This window comes from Heterobasidion irregulare (genome assembly GCF_000320585.1).
Source record: "Heterobasidion irregulare TC 32-1 unplaced genomic scaffold scaffold_06, whole genome shotgun sequence".
NCBI lineage: Eukaryota > Fungi > Basidiomycota > Agaricomycetes > Russulales > Bondarzewiaceae > Heterobasidion > Heterobasidion irregulare.
The window spans coordinates 764214-783546 of NW_009258202.1; the positions used below are offsets into that span (position 1 = coordinate 764214).

Genomic DNA, 19333 nt, shown 5'->3' on the forward strand with positions numbered 1-19333 from the left:
TCTGTCTCTCGCCATCTGTTTTACTTGCCTCTGTTGCTTGCAGTATCCATCCTTTGCATCACTGTTTTACTGTCTCAACAACTCTGTACGCACTATTACGATTATTTACGACGCTAGGTCATCCCAATTGGCTTGGGTCGTGTATCGATAGTTCAGTATTGTTGGAAATACGATTGGCGTATGTTGATGAATGATAATGTATTGTACAATCACTCATCGAAGTGCCTGCCGACGTTCGACGTTCAACTCAACGTTCAACATTTGAGTCATGAGCGCTTGAGTTCGCATCGACAAATTATTATAATGCTTTCGATTGCTTTCAAGATGACTGGATTTGTATTTGTATTCTTCAACACCTTCCACAGCATCCCCGCTACTTTCCTCTATGCATGTTGAAGCTATTTGCCACACCAAGCCCTTTCTGAATGTCTTCCAAGCATCGTGCATCGACATCGTGCCCTCCTGCGGCGAGCTCGGCCACCTGTTTTGCGAGCTCTTTGGGTACGCACACGACCCCGTCGATGTCAGCAACCAGCCAGTCGCCGGGGTTAACTGTAACAGGTTGCAGGTTTCCGCCAGTGTGTATGGTGACAGAAATATCGACCAGAGAAGGGCGCGTGAAAGGAGACTGGCCGACCGTAGATGTGCCGCGTGCGAAAAGGGGGTACGAAGTAGCCCGGTGCTCGGACGTATCGCGTATGCGGCCCGAAACGATGGTCCCGAGGCAGCGACGGGCGAGGGCACCTGCAGTCATGAGGCCGCCCCAGACCGCATTCTGAGCCTCTAGCAGATTATTGAAAAGTCGGTGTTGAAGTACGTTTGATGAAAAATCGAACGAGGCATCAGTATGCTGAATAGATGGCTTCTGGGCTGGAGGACAAACCTGATGGGGCGTCGATGAGGATGACGCTCCCTTCTGGGGCGAGATCGACAAAATGACCGTTCAGCTTTGGAGCAGTCGGGTTGGTAGAGAGAACCATATGTACAGTGTATGCTGGTCCGCATATCCTCACGTTCTCTGCGTTTGTCGAAGAAGGGGATGGAGAGATCATGCGGATGTCTGGAATGTGTCCACCGTGAGCGACGCCGAGCTTGAGGAGAGCGTCAGATAGCTCGCAAGTTGAGTATTCAGCGAGTGGAGATGCCATTCTTGGATTATTGGAGGTACTAACGTACAACGCGCTCCTATCCAACTGATATACCTGGACGAGAGCGAGAGCATGTGTTAATTCCGCGCTGGAACCTGCTGGAACGGTTGCCCGTACATCTTATCTTATCTCTTCTTAGATCCGATCCCCCCGATTCCCGACGTTGCCGCCAGAAGCCGCCAGATCACGCCGCCGAAACTCCTCCTTCTCGCCAACGTTCCCAACGATGGCTAGCACTCCCTCCTGGCCACAATCGCTACCGGAGCGCAGGACTGCGCGAATCGTCAAAAGCGCACGGCGGCAATGTCGCAGGGCGTTCAAAGGCATCATGCGCTCCTACCGTTTGAAAATCCCGAAGTATGACATGCCTCTGCGAATACGACCTGTATGTGCCTGTGCTCCTTTTTGGAATGGCCACACTCAACGGGTTAACTTATGTCTCATGTGCTAGTGGTTTATCCTCATAACAGTTCTCATCATGCTCATTCTCGCGCTTCTGGGGTTCACAAACCTTGCCCATGCACTCCCTATAAACGACAAGCTACTTCATTTCTTTTGCTTGGGGATCGCCACCGGAGTGTTTTACTTTATCTTCGACGTAGAAGAGTAAGCAGTCAAGCTGCTCTGAAATTGTGTGTATGGTTTGACACGGGGATGGTGGATGTCGTACCCAAGAGAATCGCGCAGAATTTGGTTCTGGCGCCATTCACCGCTCATGCTGACTGCGCTGATTTGTTTCTTTGTCGGCGGTGTCATGAGCGAATTCATTCAATCTATGCTTCCGGTACGCCTTTCATACGGACTGCATTTTCGGGTGGCGCCTTATAAAAATGCAGTACAAGGAATTCCAGTTTGGAGATATCGTAGTACGTCGCGCGGTTCCCATCTGAATTTACCCTCGTTTGACTGCCTGATGAAGGCGAATCTCTTGGGATCATCCATAGGCCTCTATACAGCCTATTACCTCGAGCGGTACTATCGTCAGCGCCGTGAGGTAAGCTATTACTCTTACTTGCTCTGCAGATCTTTGTATCTTGGGAGTTTAACTAGCCTGATTTTATGTCCTTCCGACACGCAGATATCACGACTGTATCGTCCCCTCTCCGCATCGCTTTCATCTATCCACCTTCCAGACGACACGGAAGAAGAGAACGATCTCGAGTCAGGCACGCAGCTCCTACCTCTCCATCTCCCTGGCCGTTCTCCCAAACCCGAGACCCCGACAAGCTCGATCGGCCTGCCGGGACAAGGAAAGGGTAGGACAAAGGGGAAGGGCCGGGTGAGGTCGGACAGCCTCGCGATGGCAGATGTGTGGGACGAGCGAGAAGAGCTGTTTGGTGTCGGAGATGATGATAGTGACGGGAGTGACGACGAGGGTCAGGGTAGAGATAAAGTGACAAAAGAAGTGCGAACCCCGCGCATTGTTCATTGGGCTGAGGGTAGTGGAGATCGAGAAAGAGAGGAAGGGCAGACTCCAGGAGGAGGCTACAGTATCAGACTGTAGGGTGGATCCTTGCACGGAGGATGGGGCATGGGCAGCAAAAGCGGGACCGCCTGCAGACGCACTGGATTTTATTGGCTTGGACTGGTCGGTAGAGGGCTCTGTATTTTATCTATTTACACTTTCAGGGTACGAGCTATATCGTTCTACATGAGCTTCCGTGGACCGTGACCAGTTTAGAAGCTGTAGTGATGTCTCACTATGAACATCAACAACTTAGTGACCGAAGCCTCGACTTGTTCAATTCGCACGTCCCACAAATCATCTTCGACGGCATCCCACCTGATGCGGGCATGCATCCAGCGCGGGTCCATTCTTCGTCGCAGATGCCCAAGACTCCAAGGAGTCTATAACTATCGACACATCTCAGTGTCTGCCATCCAACAGCGTCCTGCAGACAGCTTGTCTTCCGCGTCACCTTTCTCTTCGTCGCCCCCGCCCCCGCCATTTCCGTCGGCCCCCGCGCCATCTGCTCAACGTGGTACATCCCGATCATCATCCCCACCGTCTTCTCAGATATTGCAGAATGCGCATATCAGCACGGCCCTTCACCTTACGCGTGCGCTACTCCCGCGCGTGTTATCTCCAGACTCGCCGGAACTGGTGTTCTGGGATGGTCTGCTGAGAACAGCATCAGAGGAAATTAGAGGAATTGATGATGAGGTGCATGAAAGCAGCAGGGAGAATGTCCGTGTTGTTGGTGAGTCCTCTGAACCTGCTCGATGTGTCACTCGTATGGGACTATTCATAGGATGTGACAATGAGCTGACGTTAAGGGGACAAACTGTACAGTGTACGCCGCCGATGAATTTGCGGGTGCAGATGCACTGGTTGGTGCGCTTCTCGAGCATCCATTTGCCTCAGACGCGGCAACTACGCTTGTTCGACGAAGGTGGGAAGGACATGTATCAGGCAGGAAGCTTGATATACGGTATATATCTTTCTTGAGTCCCTGCGTTAGTCGGCGACTAATATGCATCTTTCGGATAAAAGGTACGGGGACCCTTCTGCACGGCCAGGAGACCCACGCGTCGGCACCATTCAGCTCTCTTCACCTTTTCTAAACTCTTTCTCTGCGCAAATTCGCTTGACCGAATTGCGGCCTCCCACGGCACCTTCACAAGAAGACCTCCAGACGCTTTACACAGCTGATGTCCCAATCATCGTCATCAACCCACTGACAATGCCTCTCGCTTCTATTTTTCCTCATAACCCCTCCTTGCACTCACCTATATTTCCGTATCCACTCCCTAGCCATGCCATCCTCGTCCTCACGACGCCCTCTCCGACAGCGCTCCCCTCCGGACTTATCGACACTCTCGCATCTGCTTTCGATGGCACTTCTGGTGACGTGGGTCTAGTAGATAGAATACTCCTCGTTGACCCCGTTCGTGCGCATCAGGCGCTCCAGGCACTCCATTCATCCCCTTCGAATCCGTCAAATATCCAACGCTACCAAGATGATACTGTGAAATCAGGGATCAGCGCTGTCATGCGAGCTTTGACTTCTCGACTTTCATATACTCCCGCGTCAGAAGTAGTCGCGCAGACTCGCACAGCTAAGGCGTCTGCACTACTAGACGCCTCCCTCGTGACGGTACGCGGCGCGCTCACACATGCAGAATCCCAACTCCGCCTCGCATCACAGACAGTGCGTATACTGCGTGGAGCCGTTGCCGAAGCCCGAGCAAGAATAGAAATCAGCATCTATGGGCACGACATGGAGCGTGTGGGCGGCAATGAAGCGGCATTGTCAGGACATGTCGCAAATAAACTTACCAGTCACGCAAATGTGGTCAAGGAGGCGATGAACGGAGCAGAGGTTGTGGTAAAGCAAGTCACGGACACTCTCAACTGGTGGCGTGTACTATGGCGTGCGGACGAAGTCGGGTGGATGGTAAAGCAAGCGGTGAGGTGCGCTTGGGTGGGGGAGGTTGAACGTACAGTTCGTCACAGTTCGTCTCCCAGTCTTCGCTTTCGACTGATGATACCACAATTGTGTCCGATAGATTCTCCCGGCTTACTCGACGTTGCCGGTCGCTCAGGCGCAGCTTAGTACTATGACCCAGTCGCACCTCTCTGCTCTGCTATCCCCACTGCGTTCCGCCGTTCTCACCAACACGCTCGCCCAGCTCACCACGGCTCCTTCGTACCCTGTTCAAACCACAACACTCCTCGCACCTCTCACCCGCCGCCGAGAGGTCCTCGACAATGGGCCCACGGCGCGTCTGGAGCGTGCGGCGCAGGCGTTGGTTCTGCGTGTGGGAGGGAGCGTAGCCGGAGGTATTGGGGCTGGGGCTGGATGGGTCACATGGGCCGGCGGTGCGAGTTGGATCGCGGGGTCTGGAGCAGCGGAGATGTTGGAAGCTGTTGGAACGGGTGCGGGTGTGGGGTTGTTGCTGGCGCTTTCGGGTGTCAGGTGGGCCATAACTCGCTGGGAGAAGGCGCGGAAGTCTTGGTGGCGAGATTGGAAGAGAGTGAGCGACGGTGTTGGCAGGGATGTGCAGGTACGTTTTCCGTGCATACAGAAGCTCTCAAATCCCTTCTTAACGGTATTCGATGGATGGCTAGGCCACATTGAAAAAAACACTGGAAAACCAGGTCTTGATTGTGCCGTTACGTGCATGCGATGGGATAGAAGAGCTGGCTTCCAGAAGACGAGACGAGGTAGACCGGTTGAAGGCGGAAGTTGAGAAAGTCGAGGACATACAAAAAAACAACCGATAAGCACCACATATGGTTTCCAGGACATTTCACTGCACAGCCCAGTTATCAGATTCGGAATTCATTCGTTTTTGGGCCATATCATATATCGCTCGTGTGTCACTCCATCATTCTTATCAGTTGCGAAAGCATCTGTGTCTACCTACCCGGCACACGCAAGGCATGGCACTTTGGTAGTATCATTATTTGCCTGAACTGCTCTAACATCTTTGACAACGCAAGGTTGGCGTCTATCTAATACAGGATAGTTTGAAATCCACAGTGCGTTACCCCTCCGATTCTACATTTTGTTATAGTAGTGCTCTTATCGCTCGAATTATAAACTTAGATCTTGTAACTTGTAGCGGTCTTGGGTTAGATGCCAGTAACTGTGAGGAGCATTAAGACTGGTGTTCCTAAGGACAATTAAGAGAATGCTTACACGTAGCCGTGTTGATAGAATCTCCAGGCCCGGATCGCTTTGGGGCGCTGAGCGATAGTTGCGAGTATGGAAGATGTCGAGGAACGCAGGTCATTTGCTACTTCAGCGAGTACTTGTATCGGGACCTTCTCTTCGACAAAGGCGCGTGTATGGATGTAGTTGGCTGATTCCCCCGCATGTTCCTCTTTGTAAAATCTGTATAGAAAAACAACACTCGTTAAGTAAATGTCATGTGGAAATTTTGGGAAGGTACACATACGACAGTAGATCATTCGCTAGATCTATCCAAACCACCATGTCTGGCATGACTTGAATATATTCCATGATATCAACACCGAGTCTCTTGGGAAACATAAAGAAGGCAAAGCCCGCTCCTATGCCAGTACGTTCGCGCAAAAACCACGGGAAGCGATGGGCTTCACGGACCAAGGGAAGCTCCTGGATCTTTACTTCGACTGAGGAGAAGGTGAGGAATTCAAGTGCGCTGGTAATGATGCAGTTGGCTGCGTGTGCATCGTAGTACTCGTAGATGCTCATAAAAACTTCTGCAGCTGCGTCGAGCACGGGATCCAGCTGCAGTTGACGGCGCAAAAAGCGCTCTTCGAAAGCCACGGCGGGGGCGAGATCCTTGGAGACCATGTCGTCGACATAAATCATATACCTGTGAAATTTCTTATCAGGGTGCTGTCCAAAAATTGTTGTTTGATGTTTTCATACCAGTTGAACTTTGCGATGACCAGCTTTTCGGCGAGGTTGCAGTCTCGATAAATCAGCTGTGGAACAAATGGAGACGTCAGCGCTCCCCTCGAGCAATAATCGAATGACGACAAGACGTTACCTCAACGAAGCTAGCGGCCAAATGAAGCGTTCTTTCCAGCTGATCACAACAGATATCAAGGTCTTTCATTTCGTTGTACATGGCTTCTTCGAGTTGCACGTTGGTGTCCTGTAACGCCTGGGGCCTATAATCTATGTCTCGCAAAAAGGTTTCGAAAATAGAGGTTATGGCATCTGGAAAACAAGATGAATCGTGAATACTTCGATATACTGTGAAACAGAACGTACTCAGGTCACTTGCTGAGATATTATTTTTGTCAAGAGTGGGGTGCATTGTTGAACGTTGATTGTTGGATGAGAAGCTATGGAACTGAACAAATATGATGTTCCAGTAGAGACTGTTTGTGTTTAAAACGTGGAACGTAGGCAGTAAGGAATTTCAAGTCCACTGCATAAGCTTTTATACGACTGTCGTAATTACGGTAAACCTCAATGCATTGAACCGATGCCATTGCACTCACCGTGCATGGTGGGATTGAACGTCATCATTTGAAGGGCGCTGATATCTTCTAACATCAAAAAGTGGTCCGGCCTCTGGGCCAAATTTTCCATCCTATTGCAATCCCGGCTTCGCAATAGTAGAAAGTGTGAGCTATTCTTGCCGGACTCACATAAACGATGGGCTTCAACGAAAAAGAACATGCTTCGCCAAATATGTCGGCGCTGGGGTATTTTGGTGGTACCGGTAGATGCCGAATTTCCCATTTGCTCTCCCCTCCACTCTATCCCAGTCGTACGCTGTCTGGATCTCAAATTCGATGCTCCGACCCAGTCCTCTTTTCCGAAGCTTGGGCCTATCGTTATGCATCTGGCCATCACAGCAAATTTTAGAACAACATGTACGAAATTTTAGTCCAAAAACTCATATCTAGACGCTGTGACCATCAACATGCTCACGTTTCGAATATGCCTTCACGAATGATTGGGGTTTTATTACTCCACGCAGTCATGAACAAGATGTGAACGGCCGGTTGAATATAGCGTTGAGACTTGAAAGTACTTATCGCATCGTTCTTCGGCTTGTATGCACGAATGATGATAACCTAAGTGGGGTGTCGAAGTTTTGACACCCTGAGGCCTGACTAGAGTGGATACGTAGTGATCGGAGGATGAGCATGATGTGATCCAGAGCTTGAGCTTCGCCTGGCCACCCAGACGTGACTTCCATGTTCTTTCCATTCAAGTATTCATTGTCAGTACTGCGTAAGGAATGCAGGTACATATTTTGAGAGTATTGTCACACAAAGTTCGGGGTGCTTTTACCACCTGAGCCATTCCCTAACACGCTCGACTCGGACGTCAATTCTGCATGACACCGGCCACAGACTTAACGAGACAGCACTGAAGAGCCAACTTCATGATAGAGAGGCGGATGAGGATGGCTGTCTGGCGACGCCGCTTATGGAGCCCGGAAGTATGGGTAAGTCTTTCAAAGGCAGTGACGTTGTCAATTCGTCTTAGGCCTATTCGCATCTCCCTAGTAGATGTATCTCCCCATCTGACTAGGGCAGGACTATCGTTCAAGGTGCCATTACCTCTCGTGCCTGATCATCAGTATAGAAATGGCCAAGGGGGGCGGCCAGGTCTCTGAGGAGATGCAGCCACATCGTGCACAAGCGAGGATGATCTAGGATGACCCTTTGCGAGACATAAGGAGGGTTGACGGAGGCACTGCCCTACAGAGCGGTCCCCAATAGGCAGTGCTACGGAATACGAAGTGGCGAGCACAAGCAGCGTGTCGGCATCCGGAAAGAACGTAGTGTCAGACATCAGCGCTTCAGCTTGCATTCAAAAAAATAGGTGATACCAACGTTCAATATTCAATGTTCAACGTTCAGCCTCGATTCATGTGTCATCTTAGATGGACGGTAAAAGCCTGATAAAATGATCAATATCGACGATCAGTTTCGTATAGTGAATCGTACAGTACGGGAAAAAAAAATCTATTCCGAAGCGCTTCACGAACATCACAGCCTGTCAACGTAACAACAGTTTCAAAAAGTATCACGGACCCTCTCTGATTAGAACTTCCCTCATATCGCAAGTTGCAACGTGTTAACCAAGCTCACAAAGGAATAGGGATTAAGCCTTCAACGGGCGCTAGAAGCTCTCCAGCACTGGGAACAGAGTCAACGTGTGGCTGCTCTAGATTTAAGGACTCACGGAAGACCTCCGAGCTGGCGAGGCTCGTTGGCAGGAATAGGTATAGCCGCCGCACTTGCAAGGATGGGAAACATGGCCACGGCGACGATAAGGATTCTAAACATAGCCGTAGATTCTGCGAGAAAAGGTAATGGCAATCTGTGCACAAGCCCTACAATGTGTCAGGTTCAATTGCTGTTGGCGGCAATGAGTACGATGACCAGTAACACAAAGGTACGGCCTGACCTTGATTTCGCGACAAGAAGGAATAACGGGGGATGGAGTTGGATATTGCAAATCTCAGGATTAAATACCTATGAGGCTGACATGTATAGAATCTGCGAACGAAACTAGTTGTGTTCTGTCAACCCACTGTCAACCCAGAAGCCCTGGAGTGGCAGCGGAGTGTCTGGATTCGAAGATAGTTGAGTTCCGTCTCTCGCGTATCGACCTCTGAAGCGGAACCTCATAATTGGCAGGAGGTAATAGTGTTGTTGCTATCTAACGGCACTGAACAATGGCTCAGGTGTATCGTCAAGACATTCGTGGAAGAGGTGCCGGCAGGCGTTACACCACTGAAGATATTCAAGTTTCAGTCAAAAGTCTAGACGTTAGCCCAAGTGGCAATCAGAAGGAACCCTTTTAAGCACAGACGACCTGTCCGGAACAGTCAAGAGAGAATGGTATCAATATGTTGCACGTCGAAGTGATGGATGAACGAGTTTGGGAACGATCATTGTTTGCCTCATGCGCAAAGTGTCCAGCGCATCTTGATGGTGTGCTGGATGGCAACGAGAAGGTTCGCCGAGACAGCGGTCTCGGCGTCGTAAGTCCTAGACGTTAGACACCCAACCCTCAACACCTCATTTCACACCAAAGAGATTACTGAAAAGTCATTCTGATCCTCATGGATGACGAGATGCTGACCACAAACAAGACATTCATAGAATCAAGGAGTAGAAACGCACCTCTTTACTTCTGCCATGCGCAACACAATACGAATGCCTTCATTTTGATGAGTTGAAGTGTGATATATACAGCTGAAATTAATATATAAGAAAGCGACATAGGACAGCGTAGGTGGACAAGAGCGATAGATGCGGCCCGAAGCGACGGCCGCGGCGCGCTGTCGCCAACCGAAGGCACAATGTGATTATACACATCTGCAGTGTGTGAGCGCAGACCCTCCTGGCTAATGTGATGGTGACGCGGGCTGCGCTGACATCGACTCCGGCACTGTCGTTAATTGAAAGAGTCAGCAATTGAGGGAACTACGTCAAGGAATGTTACTGACGAGGAGGTAATTGCGGACGTTGTCCCTCTGAGAATACGCGAGACATAAGCACACCGACACCTTCGAAGACACCAAGAAGGATGCCGCAAGCAACGGCTGAGCCAAATGCTGCTCGAGGTCCACCTGGAGGAAATTGTCAGAATAAGTTGAGACTGTGACCATGAGAAGGCATGAGCGCGACAAGGATGACGTCGAGTACAGCAGGAGACATGTGCTTGCTAACGAAGGCAAGAACAACCGCTTATCAAACGTCAATCTGGTCTGCGCGTCTGCCTTGTACTCTGTTCCTCAAGCGACTGCGTCGTATGTCCTGTTCGTATAATGCAAGGACTCACTTCGTGCAGCCAAACATCCACCTGTCATGAAGCCCGAGATGATTGCATTCCACGCATCTTCCTTTTGTCGCCATCCCTTCACCGCACAATCAAACGTTGAAAACATTCCTCCCCAAACGCCGAAGTTGCCTCCCGTTACTGGCGCACGGGCTTTGATGGTGGAGATGGCGCCAACAAATCGTTCGCCCTGCAACGTGAGGTTGAGCATCGCATTCGCACGTTGCACACAGAGATGAGTCGAAGAGTGAATGCGTGTAGACATACTTTTGGTGAATTTCGGGCTCCCTTGATACCGTGCCAGATACCACCACCAACGGCCCCCATAGCAAATGCGCCACCAAAGTCATTAAGGATGACCCATGGACTGAAGAATGCTGAGATTGATAACGCCAGAACGTGCTTCGCCAACATACCAGGGATCCCGTGTGTGATCTGCGTGGGCCATAGTGAAGTTGAGGAGGAGACCGAAGTCGATGAGCTCGCCGTAGCAGGTGCCGCTGCAGTGCTGGCTCACATCGTAATACTCGAAACTTTTCTGTTCAGGGCAGGCATACACGTGATAATCCACGTGATCGTGTGGGTCTCAATTAGAGTGACCAACAAAGCGCGTCGGAACAGTTGAAATAGGACAAACAACTGTAGCGAGGCCACAGCATACCACACAATTACCTATGTCAAAGCTCAAGCCACTCTCCGTGAACCCCGCCTATCCTTCAAAAGTCGTGCGCCAACTCTCCCAGGTTTACGTCGAACTTCCATCATCTCCTTTCCGTCGCACCTCCAACACTCCCGATAGCCTTCTTACTATCACTTCCAATCGACAATCACACGGGGCTGATATGCCGAAAGAAAACGCCCCTTTACGTGCGCGGAATGAGGAGCATATATCGAGCGCGGGTAGCTCGCCCGTCGTTGTGCAACTTAAACGCAAGCGTTCTGCGCGCGACCTAGGACGCGAGGGGACAGAGCGTTCTGCGGTTCAGACCAAGAAGCAGAGGGTATCTAGTGATGTAAAGGCGAGGTCAGCAAACACTAAGGCTGAACCATCGAATGCGACGGAGGAGTACCCCGACGGATTCTTCTATTGTCACCAGTGCTCAAAGAAGAGAGATTCAAACTGTACGCCCCGAGTTCAATTTTTCTGAGTGTATACTGAGGTAACGCTTGCGTCGCAATGCATGTAGTGGGCCTGCAATGCACGTTCAACATCACAGGTATAGACGCACGAGGTCGTTGCAGACTCAAATATTGCAAGGCTTGCCTCCTAAATAGATATGGCCAAGAATTAGACGAGATCAAGTTCGGTGATATGAAAGTCTGTTCTGAGACGGCTGGTCACGTCGCAGATCTAGGATATTATTTCAAGTGAGTTCTTATAAGACAGCATGCCCCGTTGCTCGCGTTGAAATTTCCCTTCTCAGATGTCCTAAATGCGAGGACACATGCAATTGTCGTATTTGTCGTGTGGCCAAAGGCCTTGAGCCCACGGGGTGATTATTCTATCATTCGATAAGAGAATATTTACTGAGTCTAACTCGGGGTTCGCTCAGGAACCTGACAATTGCGGCGAAGAAATCAGGTGCGAAGTCGGTAGCGACGTTGCTCGCCGATAACATTGCCGCTACCGTATGCCTATCCATATCCTATTCAGGCCTCTTTTACTGATAGCTCATCACAGGGTATCTTGCCAGGAAAAGGGAAGCAGGTCGAGAATGCTCCGAGAAAATCGAGGGCTAGGGCCAAACCTGGGGTGACAACCGATTCTGCAGAGGCTACCAGTGCGACGAAGCCTAAACGCCAATATATTCGGAAACCCAAAGCGCTTCCCCATCCTCGTTGGACGCCCCTCCCGGTCCCGTCTATATTTACACTGGATACGGCCCTGGCACGAATAGAGATACGCGAATTTGTTCTCAGGTTTGCATCTCTCCTCAAAATATCCAACGCGCATCTCAATGAGCTCGAGGAGATTGCTGGTGACTTCGTAGATGAAGATGAGGAAGAAAAGCTAAAGGAACAAGACCTTAGGTGGGTGAGTGCGACTTGCGTCACCGCTATTGTTACTGGGTTGTTGGGTCTTGTGGCGAACAGCGAAGCCGTTGGCAGAGATGGAAGAAAAACCATTCAAGATAGCCTCAAGAAAGTGAAAGCTTCCGGCGCAAACTTGACTAAAGTTTGGAGCGCATTGTCCGACATGCGTACTTCACTCCTCGAAGTGCCCAGTGGAACAGCCGCGACACTCACCTTCCCCGACCCTCTCCCTCTTCCGGCAAATGCATCGATCCACACTACACGTAGCGGACAACAGCACAGTGGCGGCATCTATGTGGCGACCTCTGCGCAGCTCATCCCAGTCCTCGTGCCACTCGTGGATCTGGCACTGAGCAACTTCGCCGTCAGAGAGGAGATTGAGGCTGGTATGAGAGAAGTAAGGGACCCTCTGAAATCAGAGCGAGAACAGGTCAAGCTCGAGATGCAAAGATGGGGAAGTGCTCGGCATTCAACGCCCGCGGTATGCCTACTGACTCACTTTGATACCCTTCGTTGGATTAATATGATCTTCACAGCTACACATCAAAGCGGCGCGAGCACAACATAAACACGTACTGTCCGCTCTGGAACAAGCTCGTCGGCTGACTTCATATTCATATATGCCACGCTTCATCCCTCTCGGTAGGGACCACGAAGGGCGTATTTACTTTGCACTATCCCCGAACATTGCAGAACGAGAGGCGGCATTTGCCCTTCTCGACGGCAAGGCCAAAGCGGGAGGGAAAGCTCGCGGGCGAGCAGTCGTTAGTGAAGAAGACAGGCAGTCCATGACACGTTGGAGTTGGTTCATCAGTGTTTGGGGACGCAGGCCTGAAAGTACCAAAACTGTGGTTCAAGCCAAGGAACAGGCGAAGAGCTCAGACTCCGACGAGGACGATACAGATGTCGAGAAGTGGTGGGGCTTCTGGCAATCGGAGGAGATCCGAAAACTCGCCGAGTGGATCACCATCAAGACTGGGATGGACGAGAATGGCACATGCCATGCTGGAGAGGTCGATGAAGAACGCGGGTCCGCTGACACTTGGAGTAGAAGCAGCAAGCAGGGTAACGGCGCAACTTTGTCGAGAGATTCGAGCAGTGCTTTGACAGGCGACCCGGACGCTGGGATACCATCACGAGCTTCTTCATCACTAGACCAGATATCTGACGACGACGCCGAAGGTGACGAGATGTCATCGCTGTCTACTGTTTCTGATAGTGAGGACGGTGACGAGATGCGGCAGCTCATGCAAACATATACAGCAGGGAACATCCCTTCAAAGCAAGAGCTGCAAAGCCTCGTAAAGAACTTGGTGGAGTACGCGGAAGTCTTGGAGTGGAGGGTTTGGCGCATGCAGGAAGACGATGGTAAAACTATCGAAGACGGTAGGAAGGGCACAGACAAGGCAAAGTGAAAATGCTGTAGAGCCGCTGAACGCTATACGTTGGTGCTGAAACCGTAGATGCATTATACACACTAACTATCCCGTTATATTCACCCTAATAATATTCAATTGATGATAAATTAGCGCGTTTGTGTTGTGGCTTAAGCGCTCAAGTCAGGAGTGCGCAGTCAGTGCGTGCATCGAGGTTGCACATATATCAGAGGTTGGAATATTGGCGACTGAGTATTGATACAAGGTCGTCTTGGGTGGCGTGTCGCTCGATGCACTTCCCAAGCCGATCGGCGAGACGAGTGGCAAGCACATGTTTACACTGAGACGATCATAAGTCACTGGGTGAAATCCGCTCATTGTGTGACGCACCATCAAGTGGGAGTTTGAGATCAAGACAGCAAAAGAAAAAGCGGGACAAGAACAAAATGATGGAACAGTCGGCGAGTTAGAAAGGGAGGGAAACACCGTATAAACTTCAGTCGATCCCTGAACTTGGAAATGAGTTCTACCCCATGGCGTGATGTATTTGAACACTGAAGGAACGCAAGAGAGAAGTCAGGTATCTATGAGTTAGCCACTACGGGGTGGAGTAGCAAGGTGGCCGACACCAACCACATTCTCTGTCTATTAAGTCCAGAGCGGCCAATAGAAGTTCTTCAGTGAAGAAATAAGATAGCTTTTCAACTGTGTCGTCAGACACTAAGAGCGCCATGCGGAAGGTGAGTCGACAAAAGAGGGATATGTCTCAGCATAGAATTTGTGAGGCAGGAGCGATGCATACAATTATCTGCCTCGACTTCGTTCAGTACCACATCAAGCAGGAGGAGCATTTCAGGAGAGCGCATTTGGGGCTATCACAGACGGTACGCCATCACCTAATTTTGAGCCTCGTTGGCAACAGATGAGTGGGGCTCGGCCAAAACGAAGGTGTGAGTCACTACCAACATCAGCAAAAGTGACAAAACGTGGGATGGCCTTGGACGGATTGGGGGGTTATATAATCTCGAGAGCCTGCAGGCAGAATCATATATGGCATTGCATTTGCCGCGCTCTCCTTGGTGGTTCGGCGCAATCGTTGCATTAGATTGCAATCTGGAGGCCCCGATGCCAATGTAATATATTCCTGGCCTTCATGATATTTTCTTATACATGCACACCGGCCTCAAAATATATTGTTAAACATGCACACCGGCTCAGAATATAATGTTATACATACACCCGGCCTCAAGATATAATGCGATACATACACACCGGCCTCAAAACTCGCCATAACCCTCCTTCGCAAGCACTCGCTCGTCCCGCTCCCTTCCGTTGCCTTCAGGCAACGGGTTGGGATCATCGTCAGAGTCCTCCTCCTCCTCCTCCTCCGTCAAAGGGCCTTCTTCTCCCTCCTCTTCTTCAGATTCCTCTTCCGAATCGTCGTCCTCAGCGCCGCCTTGCTCGTCGACTGCCTCGTCGGAGGGCTCCTCCGGCACTTGTGCAGCTTGCCCATCTCGGAGAAGGCTGGCATTGAGGTGCCATGTGCCCTTGTGACCGATGCCGCCGCCGTGGAAGCGCATGAACATGTCGCGGTCCACAAACCTAGAAGGAATTGAGAAATATAAGTAGGAAATGATGTGAAACTTACATGTTAATATGATACCCCTCCCAATCTTCATCATTTTCTGCTGGCTGTCGAGTGATAGATGACCCAAGTCGCTCGGAGGTGTGTTCACGTGCAAATGCAGGGATGAGGTGTACACTGCGGATGATTTGCTCGGGGTCTAAGAAGCCGAACGCGGCGGGATCGTCTTCGGGGATGAAGGCAACACTGTGCTGGTGCTGGTTTCTCTGCAGGCGCCGGATCTGTCTTCAGGAATGCGGCTGAATCACAGACCTTGTCCAGTGAGTTTTCGGGTTCTGGATCGTGCATTGGGCGTTGCTTATACCGGCGGAATAACCCAAATTCGTTGGGTTTCATATCAAAGACAGGGTCCGGTACTGGCACCGGCACTGGCACCAGCTCAGGCGGAGCAGGAGGTGGTGGTACAGACTCCGGTGTTACGCTAGAGGTGGCTCTAAGTGCCGAGCACAACACTAAAACAACCTCTAAGGCAGGGGTGCTGGAGCTAGTATCTGATACACAAGGAATTGTAAGTGATGACTTTAGAAATTGAAGGCGTACTGAGAAGCAATCGGGGAGTGTGAGATTATAGCGCCCGAACGGTTTCGGGACTGCGCCGAACACCGACCGAACGTTCGGTCGGTCGTGTCGGCGATGCGGTCGGTAATGAGAAGGTAGTGTCGCGACCGACAACTACGTGCTTCAAGAGCCACACGGGACTCTGACAATATACGAGGGAGGACGGGGGGGTACGAGCGAAGAGACGAGTACGAACGCGAATGAGGCCGAACGACGAGGATGACAAGTTTTTCGGAAGTCGACGAAGACGATTTCGATGGTTGAGACGAGTGCGAATGAGCTCTGAACTGTGGGGTGCGAAAGCTGGTTTATTCCAGAGTTGTATGTAGGTTTTTATAGTAAACAGAGCCCCTAAGTAAAATATTAAACAAGAAATGAGAGTAGATGTCGAATGGGCGCCAAGCCCCAGCGATCAGAGAAGATAAGAAGGTAGGTGAGATGTCCATATGGGTTCCGAAGGTGATAAGGTAAAAGGTAATCAGTGATGTCGAAATCCCGAACGTTCGGGATCCGTCGCCCGAGCGTAGGTAGCAGGAACAGGCGTTGGAGAGCCAATGAAAAATAAAGAAGAGGTATCGTACGACCAGGGTGGCCAAGCAATGGTGCAAGATCGCGTTTGACCGACCATGCGGAAGTCGGGAAGATAAACGATAAGGACCGACCGACTCACGGAGGACATCGGCCGATACGGAATACTGGCTCCGATCTCGTAAACACTTATCGTAACACTCCTATGCGGTCATGGTAAGTACGTGAAGTGTGGGCGAACTGACCCAAGTGCTGCCGAACGTCCTTCGGTGGCTTGTCGTCGGTCGGGTAGGGACCGACCGTGTTCGGTAATAGTCGGCGTCTTCGGTACTTGTCGAGCGCTGTTCGGTATCTCCCCAAAGCTTCACGAATACCTCCCTCGGACCCTAGCGCGGGTGCATGCTCATCATCTCCTCCCTACTGAAATCCTGACTGTCCTCAGTCAGTGGTCGTCGGCTATGAGTCGGAGCGGGAAAAAAATGGTGTAGAAAATGTGGTGGCGTGGATGTGGGAAAGAGTTGGTAACAAGCGATAGCGTGGAAAGAATAGCTGTGGCGTGGAAAATGGAGCGGTGTGGCAAGTTTCGTGGGAAAAAGATCGGCTATGAGCGGTGGCGTGGAAAGGAGTGGGTGCGTGGGAGGGATGTGGCACAGGTGAATAATCGGCAAAGAGATGTCGTAGAAAGAACCGGGTCGGCGCGCAAGAGAGACCGGGGCTGAGTCGGCAAAGTCCTGTGGCGTGGCAACTGATTAGGTGAGGAAGTGGCTAAAGCCTAGCGTGTCCCAACTAGACGGTGGCGTGAGAGCGTGTCGGCAAGGCGCGGTGGCGCGTATCGCAATTACTGCCGCGCGCAGTGGCTCGTGGCTTTGTCAGGTGACCACAGTCACGTGCCGATTGTTGATTCTCCAGCGACCAAGTCCCTCATCGCCGCTTGCCTACCGCTCAATTCCTTCGTCTCTTCCGACATGTCAGCCCTCCTCTCCGCCCTGAAGACGAAACTCGGAGAGTATATGCTCTCCCTTCCGGATGGTGCCGCCGAATACGAGGACTACGAGGCCTGGGCGCGAGGTTTCGCCAAGCGAGTGGTAAGTCGGCTCTTTTCTCTTGTCCCTGCTGCTCGCTGACGTCTTTTCAGGCTGTTTTAGATCGCTCAGCGCGTGGGCAAGACCTTCCCGAACTCGCCGACTGGATCGCCGAGGCCGAGCATGGCCTCGACCACATGGCCACCGATGACTGGCTGGCCTGGGGAACGCGTATCCTACCGCAACGGGCGGCGCACTTTGCGACGCAGCAACAGCGACAAGCGGCCGAAGCACAGGCCCTGGAGGAGGAATCGGCACGGGTCGCCATTGCCGAACGCGAGGCTGAGGAGGCTGAGGCAGCGCGGGCTGCTGCTGCCTTGCGTATCGCCGAAGATGATCGTCAGCGGCGCCGGGAGGCCTTGGTGGAGGCCATGTTCGATGGATCGATGGATCCGGAAGAAGGGGACCGTCAAATGGCCGCCCTAGAAGCAGAGTCCGTCCTACCCTTCCCCCTTTTTCTTCGCTCTCCCTCTCCTTCCGCTCCCATCGTGTCCTCTTCCCATCCCGCTCCTTCCGTCGCCGACTCGCTTTCTCGTCCCGGGTCTCCAATCGCCGATCCTGAACTCGCCTCCGCGACCGCCGCTATGAACCGAATGAGCGTGGATCTGGTCGCGTCCACCGCCCCGACCGATGCGAAGGGCAAGAAATCGGCCGCTGCTGTTATCGTCGAGTTCGCGCGCCAACAGACGCCGACTGCTGGGCGGGTTGTGCTTCCTCTAGGTCCTGGCACAGGCCGAATGTCGACGGTTCGTCCCCCGGTGGAACGGAACGGCGCTGGTAAGGTTCTTGAGGATCCTCCTGGACTACTTCCTGGTGATGTCTTGGTACGTCCCCTCCCTCTTGCCGCCTCGTCCTGATACTGATCTTCTTTCGTTTCTAGGCTGACTATGCCTGTCATCGCTGCGCCGACAACTTCACCACCAGGGCGTTCCGTTGCTACCTGAGGCCCGGCCAAGTATCGTGTATCAAATGCACCGGGGAGCGGAAGGGTTGCAGTTTCCAGCCTGGGTGGACATCAAAAGACAAGGGAAAGGGGGCGTCGAAGGGGAAGGGGAAGTCTACCGGGAAGGCGAAGTCGGCTAGTAAGGCGAAGTCGATCGAAAAGTCGGTGGAGGAGGGGCCATCCCGCCCAACAAAGAGACGTAGGGTGGAGGTGCTTGTTCCCGAACGGTCGGTCGGGGACAGCATCGCGCAAAACAAAGGTAAGTTGTCGTTCGGTAAAGTTTTGGAGGGGCTCATCGCGATTTGTACAGCCGCTCGGACCAGGAAGCCGGTGAAGCGCCTGCCGGTGACCACCCAGGCTGTCCCTTCCTCTTCTCATCCTCCTCGCTCCCGTCCGTCCGTCATTCCCTCCCTTTCCAACTCTTCCCGTCTGTTGCCGACCGTTGCGCAAGGCATCGCTTCTGAGATTCGGTACCGGATTGCCGTTGCCGAGGGTTCGCGTGCCTTTCTGGCGCGTTCGATCACGATGTGGCAGGCCGAGCTAGAGTCCCTCGAAGCGCGTTCGGGTCCTGCGACTTCGGACATGGTGATGGTCGAGGATTCGTCGCAGTCGGAAGGTTCGGCGATGTCCGAGTCGGGGGATTTTGTACCCAGCGAATGAATTCAGGCCCTTGTACAGTAGTTAGAATGTAAATAAAAGAAAAAAAAACTGTCCTGGATGAAATGTGACGTTCGGCGAAGACTAGAGGTGTCGTCTCGGGAAATCGGT

At 51.8% G+C, this 19333-nt stretch overlaps 10 protein-coding genes across 10 annotated transcripts; 5 read left to right on the forward strand and 5 right to left on the reverse strand.

Annotated features, from left to right (window-relative positions):
* Positions 1 to 373: 373 nt before the first annotated feature.
* On the reverse strand, positions 374 to 1148 carry HETIRDRAFT_320400 (uncharacterized protein; the record flags this gene model as incomplete). Its single annotated transcript, XM_009548956.1, has 2 exons — positions 374 to 783; positions 884 to 1148. 2 exons carry the CDS (start codon positions 1146 to 1148, stop codon positions 374 to 376), a joined length of 675 nt encoding a protein of 224 aa, XP_009547251.1.
* Positions 1149 to 1209: 61 nt separating this feature from the next.
* Positions 1210 to 2508, forward strand: HETIRDRAFT_385084 (uncharacterized protein; the record flags this gene model as incomplete). Its single annotated transcript, XM_009548957.1, has 7 exons — positions 1210 to 1533; positions 1600 to 1754; positions 1824 to 1932; positions 1985 to 2014; positions 2068 to 2142; positions 2227 to 2347; positions 2399 to 2508. Coding segments are annotated over exons 1-7 (759 nt in total), but the record flags the coding sequence as incomplete, so codon positions are not given.
* A 932-nt stretch (positions 2509 to 3440) lies between these two features.
* HETIRDRAFT_319796 (uncharacterized protein) lies at positions 3441 to 5342 on the forward strand (the record flags this gene model as incomplete). The annotated part of the gene is made up of 3 exons (XM_009548958.1): positions 3441 to 3580; positions 3643 to 4594; positions 4659 to 5342. Coding segments are annotated over 3 exons (1776 nt in total), but the record flags the coding sequence as incomplete, so codon positions are not given.
* A 347-nt stretch (positions 5343 to 5689) lies between these two features.
* cyc2 (putative terpene cyclase) lies at positions 5690 to 6905 on the reverse strand (the record flags this gene model as incomplete). Its single annotated transcript, XM_009548959.1, has 6 exons — positions 5690 to 5741; positions 5795 to 5989; positions 6054 to 6455; positions 6512 to 6567; positions 6633 to 6805; positions 6860 to 6905. 6 exons carry the CDS (start codon positions 6903 to 6905, stop codon positions 5690 to 5692), a joined length of 924 nt encoding a protein of 307 aa, XP_009547254.1.
* Positions 6906 to 9800: 2895 nt separating this feature from the next.
* HETIRDRAFT_440382 (mitochondrial import inner membrane translocase) lies at positions 9801 to 10847 on the reverse strand (the record flags this gene model as incomplete). Its single annotated transcript, XM_009548960.1, has 5 exons — positions 9801 to 10009; positions 10068 to 10190; positions 10403 to 10589; positions 10667 to 10766; positions 10816 to 10847. The coding sequence occupies 5 exons, from the start codon at positions 10845 to 10847 to the stop codon at positions 9966 to 9968; spliced, it is 486 nt and encodes a 161-aa protein (XP_009547255.1). The 3' UTR covers positions 9801 to 9965.
* Positions 10848 to 11073: 226 nt separating this feature from the next.
* Positions 11074 to 13848, forward strand: HETIRDRAFT_427565 (uncharacterized protein; the record flags this gene model as incomplete). Its single annotated transcript, XM_009548961.1, has 5 exons — positions 11074 to 11521; positions 11617 to 11767; positions 11953 to 12028; positions 12081 to 12914; positions 12970 to 13848. 5 exons carry the CDS (start codon positions 11074 to 11076, stop codon positions 13846 to 13848), a joined length of 2388 nt encoding a protein of 795 aa, XP_009547256.1.
* Positions 13849 to 14035: 187 nt separating this feature from the next.
* On the reverse strand, positions 14036 to 14542 carry HETIRDRAFT_319506 (uncharacterized protein; the record flags this gene model as incomplete). The annotated part of the gene is made up of 3 exons (XM_009548962.1): positions 14036 to 14149; positions 14200 to 14363; positions 14443 to 14542. 3 exons carry the CDS (start codon positions 14540 to 14542, stop codon positions 14036 to 14038), a joined length of 378 nt encoding a protein of 125 aa, XP_009547257.1.
* A 544-nt stretch (positions 14543 to 15086) lies between these two features.
* Positions 15087 to 15742, reverse strand: HETIRDRAFT_418527 (uncharacterized protein; the record flags this gene model as incomplete). Its single annotated transcript, XM_009548963.1, has 3 exons — positions 15087 to 15411; positions 15458 to 15645; positions 15707 to 15742. 3 exons carry the CDS (start codon positions 15740 to 15742, stop codon positions 15087 to 15089), a joined length of 549 nt encoding a protein of 182 aa, XP_009547258.1.
* A 1022-nt stretch (positions 15743 to 16764) lies between these two features.
* Positions 16765 to 17028, forward strand: HETIRDRAFT_320884 (uncharacterized protein; the record flags this gene model as incomplete). Its single annotated transcript, XM_009548964.1, has 1 exon — positions 16765 to 17028. A coding segment is annotated over one exon (264 nt), but the record flags the coding sequence as incomplete, so codon positions are not given.
* A 477-nt stretch (positions 17029 to 17505) lies between these two features.
* On the forward strand, positions 17506 to 19225 carry HETIRDRAFT_418528 (uncharacterized protein; the record flags this gene model as incomplete). Its single annotated transcript, XM_009548965.1, has 4 exons — positions 17506 to 17625; positions 17676 to 18446; positions 18503 to 18824; positions 18876 to 19225. 4 exons carry the CDS (start codon positions 17506 to 17508, stop codon positions 19223 to 19225), a joined length of 1563 nt encoding a protein of 520 aa, XP_009547260.1.
* Positions 19226 to 19333: the final 108 nt, after the last annotated feature.